We start from the raw sequence: 8,640 nt of genomic DNA, 5'->3' as shown, positions 1-8,640 counted from the left end.
TAATCAGAACATACTCACGAGACGGATTAAAAATAAATCTACCAAAATAATCGATAATTTAACAAGTTACAATCCAGTCATCATGTAACTACAAATGACCATCTATGAAAAAAAATTAGAAAAGAATAGATCAACCGTGCCTTGCATGATGTGTTTTTAATGCCAGGAAAAACAACTCAATATGAGAATCATGATGATGTGAGCTGATCCTCAACAAGACTCTACTGGATCGGTCATACTGGACTACAATCCATCTTCTTCTGACTCTGACATCATGACGTCATGTTTATAACTTTATTAGAACAGGTAAGCTTAATTTTTGTCATGGATATTGTAAGTGAAAATGTCTGAATTTTGTTGTCTATAAGGGAAGGTGCATCATGGTGGATTGGTTATTACACAGCTCTCCAGCAGGTGGCAGTGTTCGCGAACAAAATACCTTCAAATAAACTGATAACAGAAGAAGACGAGCTGCGCGTTTCTCTCAGTGACCGAGTTCATCACTTCTATGTGGATGTATTTGTTTTATAGTAAATATATGTTTCATCTGATCGAGTTTAAAATAAAAGCTCATTATAGTGTGTGTGTGTCGGTCCACACGTTCTGCTTTAAAGCCTGAGGTAAGTTACTCTGCAGCTGCTAGGCTAACAGTTATAGTGTGAAACCCGAATGGATTTTCACTTCCTATATAAGTGCACTACATAGGGTATGAAATAATGACGCAGGCTCCCTAAGTAATGCACAGGGTATGAAGTGTGGAGAGATTTGGGATTCAGCCTTGATTTAATACTGTGGTGCAGATAGAATAGTGCTTTAGATTGTGCTTAATTAATGTTTGAAAGGACTGAACAGGATATTCCTTAGAAAATTACAAATAGCATTTTATAATATAATAATAATAAGCAGTAGTACTGAAATTAATTGCATGTTAGGTATAATTTATTACATAATCATCTCTCTAAGAGGAGGTTTTAAGTTAAACATTTGAAACATCACAGTTATAAGTATAAGGTTATGTACACATTATTGTATACTGAAACTTGGATAATTTGGGCCTCTTTTCCCAGAATTACAACTTTTATACCTCTTATGATGGAGTCAGCAAGGGCCAACCGACTCTCTTTCAAAACACCTCCTCACACTCCTGCTCCTGCTCCTTCACAGGTAAAGGTTAGCCGAGTGTGTAACACTGCTGTTCCACCCCTCCTAGCCACCAGGGGCTAGTGTGTAAAACTTCACGCAGTGGCGGATAATGAAGCGTGAATACATCGTCATACAACATCCATTCCCTTTAACCTTCTGACCAGTGAGCATATTTTACTACATGAACACGGTATGGAGTTATCTGCTTAGCGGCTTGTGATCTTGTTGCTTCACTACTTTGGTATAAGGAGTAAAGCACAGCTATCCTGGATTTATTTATTAAGTCACTGGCCATTCTTTACTGCACACCTTCAGAGGTCTTGTGGAGTCCATGCCTTGGCGGGTCAGAGCTGTTTTTGTGGCACAAGGGGAGGGGGACCTACACAATATTAGGCAGGTGGTTTTAATGTTATGGCTGATCAGTTTTGAAGAGCATGTCAAGCAGCAAATCGGAACATGTGAAGTTCAGACATAATCAACTTCTGTGTATTACTACAAGGAATTATGCTTCAGTGTCTGAACCGCTGCTTCCCTGTTAAACTTGCTAGCTAGCCTGCTGACCACCTATTGCTGAAGAATTTAATTTCACAAGGATTGGAAAAAAAGAAAGCCACTTTCAGACCTGCAAACCAAAGGTTACAGATTCTACAGTGGTTTTATCACTTTCTAAATAAATCTTACTTTTCTCTGTTCATCAGATTCGTAAGGATGTGAAGACAGAATCTTGTACAGCTTTGATTGGAGAGACAGCAGATGTCAAAAGATTCCAGAAGAGGGCTCTAGAAGAGCAAGAACCTAACCATGAAGATTATCTTTGTAAGACGGCACCCTAGTCCCACCATAATGACATCTGGCTGACTTCCTCCTCTCTACCAAGGAGAACTAAGATCACCATGTCTTCAGAATGCAACTAATAATGCATATTAATACCAAGTGCAACAGGCTTTGATTGCTCTCTATATATTGATAACTTAATAACAATTGCATGTTAATGAGATTTTGTTGTACACGGTCCAGTGATACTAAAGCTTCTTCTTTTTCTTGTTCTTCTTCTCTTCTTCTTCTTCTGAATGCATGGAGCCAGTGTAGTTTCAGGGAGAAGCAGTATCAGACCTGAGATACATAGGGCTGGAACTGAAAAGAACCTAGAAAGGAACCTTGTAGTACACCATATTGAACTTTTTTAGGCTCTGAAGAATCTTCACTGTCTCTAATAAATTAGTCTGTAGACAAAAATTTAAACTAGGCAGGAATACATCAAAAATATAAATAGTTTCTTTCATTTGTTGCATCCTGTCTTTCCAGACTGTGAGGAATGCAGGTCTTTCTTCTTCAAAAAATGTGAGGTTCATGGTCCAGCTCTTTTCATCTCCGATACGCCTGTTCCCATGGGGGTAGCTGACCGAGCCAGACGAACCCTTCCACCTGCTTTGGAGATTCAGAAGTCTGGGATTCCTGATGCAGGCCTGGGTGTGTTTAATAAAGGAGAGCCTGTTCCTGTTGGTGTGCATTTCGGGCCGTATCAGGGAGACATTGTGAAGAAAGAGGATGCTATGAACAGTGGCTACTCTTGGGTGGTAAGTTAAAGTGCGTATATCTCAGACCATTGACGCAATGAGCAGTTTTGGAAATTCTGCAACAGTGGGGCAGGAAACAGGAGACTTCTGTTGAACTTCAGACTCATGGTATTCATTTGCATGCTTCAAGAATTTTCAGAACAGTTTTTCTCTACAGAAGCATAACCTCAGAAAGGTTTCACCCACAAACCACAACATTGCCTTAACCATCTGAGAGTCCAGGAGAGCCGGTCTTTGGGTGGGTGGGATGGCATTCCTCTGTCCCATAGAACAGTTAGTTAGAATAGTAGCCAGTAATGGGCTAGCCTTATGAAAGAAGGCAGTAAGAATTTTCCAGATCAGTTTTAGCATTTGATTGGTAGCAGCAGTACAAGTTTGGTATACATTAAAGCAGCATTTAAAGTTCAAGTTCAAACCAATCTTACCCTCATTTATCTACGCCTGTCTTGTTTGCAGATATACAAGGGAAGGCAGTGTGAGGAGTACATAGACGCCAAGAGACAAATGAATGCTAACTGGATGCGGTGAGGAACACACCTCTAAGGTCTGCTGATTTAGAGTAATTAGTTTGTACTGTTTCTTTCCTCTTGCTAGTACTCGATCTCTTCCCGTATTTCTTACCCATAATCTTTATCTGTCTTGGTTTAATTCCTTCAGTTATGTAAATTGCGCTCGCAGTGACGAAGAGAAGAATCTTGTTGCTTTCCAGTACCAAGGAGGGATTTTCTACCGGTGCTGTCGACCCATCAAACCAGGAAGGGAGCTCTTGGTGTGGTACGAAGAGGATTACGCCAAAGACCTCGGCCTTACATTCGACTTCCTTTGGAACATAAAGCGTTCCCCAAATGGTTATTTCAAGACATTGTGATTTTTTAAAAGCATATTTGGTCTTAAAACTATGTGACTTTATTGTTAAAGTATATTAAATCAGTTTATTGTTTCCCTGCTCTAACACACCAGGTTCAACTCGTCAGCTAAATTAGGGTTCTCGGTTAAAGTCCTGGGGACTCGGTTAGAAATATCCTTTTTTTCTCACATATACAAGTACAGTATAGTTCAACTCTTTACTTTGTATATCCCAGCGTGTTAGTACGCTGTGGTCAGAGACATGAGATGGAATCCTTGGAGCAGGGCTTGCTCAAGGGCGTGTCAGTTGCAGTTTTGTGGTGATCAGTAGCCCAGAACCTTTGCTACTGAGCCACCACTGCCCAGTAACTCTGGTGGGACTTGAACCTACAACCTTCAAATCATTTCAAATCTGTTTGAAATATCATAAATATTTGAAGTTATTTGCCAATTGAGGGTATAGCATGTCCTGTAGAGCTGCAGGGGATATAACTTGAATACACGTGTCCGTCAATGCAGGCTATGTTCTTGCCATTGGAAGATGTTTTATGAACAGGGAATCAGTGGCGTTTTGTGTTACTGCTGTGTAGTGAGTTATCCACCCGTCAGTGTAGGGTGTCAGGGTCTTACCCTGCATTCACACAAGCAAGCTACAGGAAACGGGTCATAATCTGAACAAGTGCATCACACAAGCCATGAGTCCAGCAACAATGCATATGAATTACATAGAACAATTAGATCCAGTTGTCTGTTGTTCCCTGAAACTTCTGTACAGTGACGAGAGGTCACCACACATTCCCACTGGAAACGAAATGCCAGTGCTATGTTCAACCCATCACTTGCTAATGTAAATGCAGTCAGATCTGTAAATAAATCAGAATTTGCAAGATGGTGAATAGAGGAAGATCATAAATGAGGGTCACAGAGGGTATACGTTTTCATGTCTCTGAAATTTGCAGAGCAAGAATTCTGTTTGTGATTGGTCTAGTCAATTCAAACAGTAACAATGCTATCATCTTTACCCTTTATTTATTTATTTGTTTATTTATTCTGCTCCAGGAATGAACAGTGCCCTGTTGCAAGTCTTCACCTGCTCCTTGTGCACACTATCCTATGAATCTCTAATTTACCTCCACAAACACATCAGGAGATGCCACTGTGAGGAATATCTAACACTGACAGAACAAGGAGAAAATAAACATGAGAATCTGATTCCCAGCAGTGAGCAAACATCCCGCGGTACTGTCGCTGCAGAGACCTCTAGACACAAACAGAAGAGAAAACATCACCTTTGTAAAGACTGTGGGATGAGTTTTAATGATGGAAGTAATCTCAGAAAGCACCAGCGCATCCACACCGGAGAGAAACCTTATCACTGCTCACAGTGCGGGAAGAGTTTCCGTCATCACAGCACTCTCCAGCGACACCGGCGCGTCCACACGGGAGAGAAGCCGCATCGCTGCTCGCAGTGCGGGAAGAGCTTCTCGCAAATGGGTCATCTCCAGCGACACCAGCGCATCCACACCGGAGAGAAACCCTACTCCTGTCCACAGTGTGGGAAGAGTTTCACTTACAGAGATAACCTCAAAATGCACCAACGCATTCACACAAGAGAGAATGTATATCACTGCTCACAGTGCGGGAAGATTTTCAATCACCAGAGTAATCTCCAACAACACCAGCGCGTTCACACCGGAGAGAAACCCTTTCAGTGTTCGGAGTGTGGGAAGAGCTTTCGGCACCAGAGTCATTTCCAAACACACCAGCGCAGTCACAGAGGAGACAGGCCTTATAAGTGTGTACAGTGCGGGAAGAGTTTTGCTCAGCACGGTTATCTCCGACAGCACCATCGCATTCACACGAGGGAGAAGCCATACACCTGCTCTGTGTGTGGAGTGAGTTTTACACAACAGGGTCACCTCCGAACACACCTGCGGATTCACACAGGTGACAAACCGTATCGCTGTTCGCTGTGTAGGAAGAGTTTTACTCGCCAGAGTTCTCTTCAGCAGCACCAACATGTTCACACCGGAGAGAAGCCTTACAGCTGCTCACACTGTGGGAAGAGTTTTACTCGGCATAGCACTCTACAATACCACCAGCGTGTCCATACAGGAGACAAGCCGTATCACCAGGTTTAAGAAAACACTACTTACTGAAGACAAAGACCATGTTCGGTACCAGAGTTGACAATGAAGAACAAGAAAGCACCATTCTTGAATGCGTTGAACCTAGAACAATGGGGGAAAGTTCACTTGGTCGGTCAAATCCAGATTCTTTAATGAATAATACTTGTGGAGGAATCAGATTTTGGTGCAAGGAACATCGTTCTATAGTGTGATGGTGTGGGGAGTGTTCTCCTGGCACACATTATGCATCCTGACCAGAAATGCCCATAAGGACATGGTTGCTGACCAAGTTCTTTCAGATGATGTCAGCATGGTTCCAGGAAGATGTTTTTACTATCACTTTAGAGGCTTGCGCAGACTCAACTGAGTCATGCCACATGGTACGACATATCCAGAGATGTCTTTAAACAGCATATCCAACAACTTGCAAAATGCATGTCCACGTGAATTAATGGTCTTTTGAAAGCCAAAGGAGGTAGAGTACAGCATGCTACTAGATACAGGTAGGTGTACAGAATTACCTGACAACAATGCCATTGTAGAAAAGAAAAAAAACACTGTAATGCCGTCAAGTCAAACTTCATCATTCCTTCTCATCCCAGCCATTTGTTGAGTGAGAAACAAAATATAATGACTTGTTCCACTGAGATTCCAGAACCTTTTCAAGAACCTTTTAGAACTGTCTTGAAAGATAGTGATATGTGCAGTAATTTTAGGACGGCAAGTGTACAGGAACAAAGACAAAGACCATAAGAAGAAGCAAATCGACAGAAAGTGTCATCTGTATAAGTTCTTCAGATAACCTGCAGGAAGACACTCCATACATGTGGAGGCTTTGGTTCAGATGTTCTGGAACCTACTTGATTACAACTATGTTGTCCTTACTCCAGTTGTGCTTTGAGTAGCTGGTCACAGCTCACGGTAAGGCCTCGATTCCAGCAACCTACTATTCCTCCTAGTAGAAAAACTGCTCCATAACTGGACTTCTCCCAGGCGGAGTGAACAGTCCCAGTAATACCAATAAAATTCTGATACAGGAACAGACTGGGTCATCCTCACTCTACACTGCATTACATCCCTGTCTGAAGTGGCTCGGTTTCCCGAGCCGATGCACATAGGAATGCTCCATGATGCGTCTCTAGAGGCAGTTGAAGAGGGTTAGAGGTGTATGTAGAGGTGATTTTGTGAACTCCCGAGGTTTCTACCAGGTACAGAGCGGTGTCCTTTTGAAGTCATTGTTGTACTCAAATTGATTGCTGCTGCGTCTGGGTTTCTTCCTCATGTTGTCTCAGGGAGGTTTACCTCACCACTGTCTTGTCTGGCTTGTCCATTAGAGAAGCCAGGTTTATGACAATATCTCATGTTTAAAGCACAATACAAATAAAAATGAATTGAACTGAAGAGCGTGTTCAGGACACATCCCTGATTGACTCCCTGAGGTGTTTAGAGGGATGGAATAGGATGTCCACATGTGGCATGGTGCTCAGATCGTCTAGAACTGGTTGCCTTTTCTGGAGTGTTCAATTCTGAACTGAATTTGTTAAACAGAATTCTATCAAGAGTATCCTTGTTCTTTAAATGTGACGTGGTCAGGTGGATTGTAAAGGTTATGGAGCACTTTGGTCTATAGTTGAACAGCTGGAGGTTTGAGGTAGCTGCACTCGAGGCCCTAATGTGTGGCATTACCGGCTACGCCGAATGCTTCAAGTGGAGTAAGTGCAACAAGAGACTTTTTTTTTAAAGTAAATAAGGACAGTCATCTTGTGCCAATGGGACTTTGAAGATGTCTATAAAAGATAATTAATTGATGGGTTGAACACACACCTTGAGCACATGTCCAGCAGGATTCTCACCACCAATTACAGACAGCAGCTGGTCACGAGAGGGAAGTTCTCATAGCTGCCTGAGTTTTAGATTCCTCATATTGGACTTGGAACATCTGGAAGAGGGGCTTTGTTGGTGCAAGCAAAGTGATTCCTCACGGATTTTCATAGATGTACGACGTAAATCCACCATCAAGCTTCAAACTGACCAATGAAATGAGGTTGGGTCCAAGCAATACATCATGGGTGATGAACTGGAGCACTACTACGTCTGACAAAATGACCTTTATTATTTCATTTAAAGTATTTCGTTCAGTCTGTTGTATTTGAATCATGTCAGATAATCAATATAAATATTGTATTGTACAAATACCGATATTCACTATAGACACATTTTTAATCATTACAGATGGCCTGTATATTTATTGTATTTTATGAATCTCAGCACAAGACTTGTTCAAGTGTTCCAAAACCCTGTGCATGTCACTCACAATGCTGAAATAAAATATTAAAGAAGACATCATCTTATCTCTCTTTGCTCCTCCGCCATAACTGAGTCAATACGTTTGTATGGGCAATAATCCGATATTAACCCGATTAAGACGATACTCTGATTAAGAAACCATGTAGACATGATGACCTTAATCCGATTAAAGTCATACTCGAAGTAAACACAAATGGAATTAAGACGTGTGAAGTACTCTTGTTTTAGTCGCATTATGGACGTGCGTTACAGACGTGAACACACCTTAATCACACTATTAACGTCGTGTGAGAGTTTTCACCGCATTGTGCAACAGGACACGTACACACACGGCAGCGCTCAATGGATTTACGGCAAACAAGAGAGCACGGCTGCGTCCCAAACCGCGTACTTACCTGCTATATAGTAGGAGAGATGCATATATATCTGTATACTATACAGTAGGTAAGTACGCGGTTCGGGACGCAGCCCACGGCTTCAAGCAATCGTCTATTAGCACGTACAGCACGACAAATAATTAACTGCACTTGAAGCTTTTGTAAAATTAAAAATAAAAACACCCAAAACTGTATACGGTCCCATAACGAAGACCGACTGTACGTCGATACGTGAAATTCTGGAGGGACGTCGGACGGCGT

At 41.9% G+C, this 8,640-nt stretch overlaps 1 protein-coding gene across 3 annotated transcripts; it reads left to right on the top strand.

Moving 5' to 3' along the window:
• Positions 1 to 414: 414 nt before the first annotated feature.
• Positions 415 to 8,036, top strand: LOC108263780 (zinc finger protein OZF). 3 transcript variants are annotated; one of them, XM_017464926.3, is made up of 7 exons: positions 415 to 620; positions 1,165 to 1,333; positions 1,842 to 1,959; positions 2,449 to 2,720; positions 3,177 to 3,244; positions 3,378 to 3,568; positions 4,626 to 8,036. In XM_017464926.3, exons 2-7 carry the CDS (start codon positions 1,325 to 1,327, stop codon positions 5,705 to 5,707), a joined length of 1,740 nt encoding a protein of 579 aa, XP_017320415.2. In that variant the 5' UTR covers positions 415 to 620; positions 1,165 to 1,324; the 3' UTR covers positions 5,708 to 8,036. The 3 variants fall into 3 exon arrangements, with proteins under 3 accessions (XP_017320415.2, XP_047009087.2, XP_017320414.2); XM_017464925.3 differs by lacking the exon at positions 1,165 to 1,333 and adding an exon at positions 1,068 to 1,164 and having other exon boundaries at positions 417 to 620; XM_047153131.2 differs by lacking the exon at positions 1,165 to 1,333 and having other exon boundaries at positions 416 to 620.
• Positions 8,037 to 8,640: the final 604 nt, after the last annotated feature.

The sequence above is a fragment of the Ictalurus punctatus genome, chromosome 3 (genome assembly GCF_001660625.3).
Source record: "Ictalurus punctatus breed USDA103 chromosome 3, Coco_2.0, whole genome shotgun sequence".
Taxonomy (NCBI): domain Eukaryota; kingdom Metazoa; phylum Chordata; class Actinopteri; order Siluriformes; family Ictaluridae; genus Ictalurus; species Ictalurus punctatus.
Note: the sequence above shows the minus strand (reverse complement) of the source record. Positions and strands in the feature narration are given on the sequence as shown.

Coding starts and splice junctions, on each gene's coding strand:
- LOC108263780 (XM_017464925.3), top strand. CDS start 1,090: ATGATGGAGTCAGCAAGGGCCAACCGACTCTCTTTCAAAACACCTCCT. Junction 1,960..2,448: donor TAACCATGAAGATTATCTTT/GTAAGACGGCAC, acceptor CTGTCTTTCCAG/ACTGTGAGGAATGCAGGTCT. Junction 2,721..3,176: donor ACAGTGGCTACTCTTGGGTG/GTAAGTTAAAGT, acceptor TCTTGTTTGCAG/ATATACAAGGGAAGGCAGTG.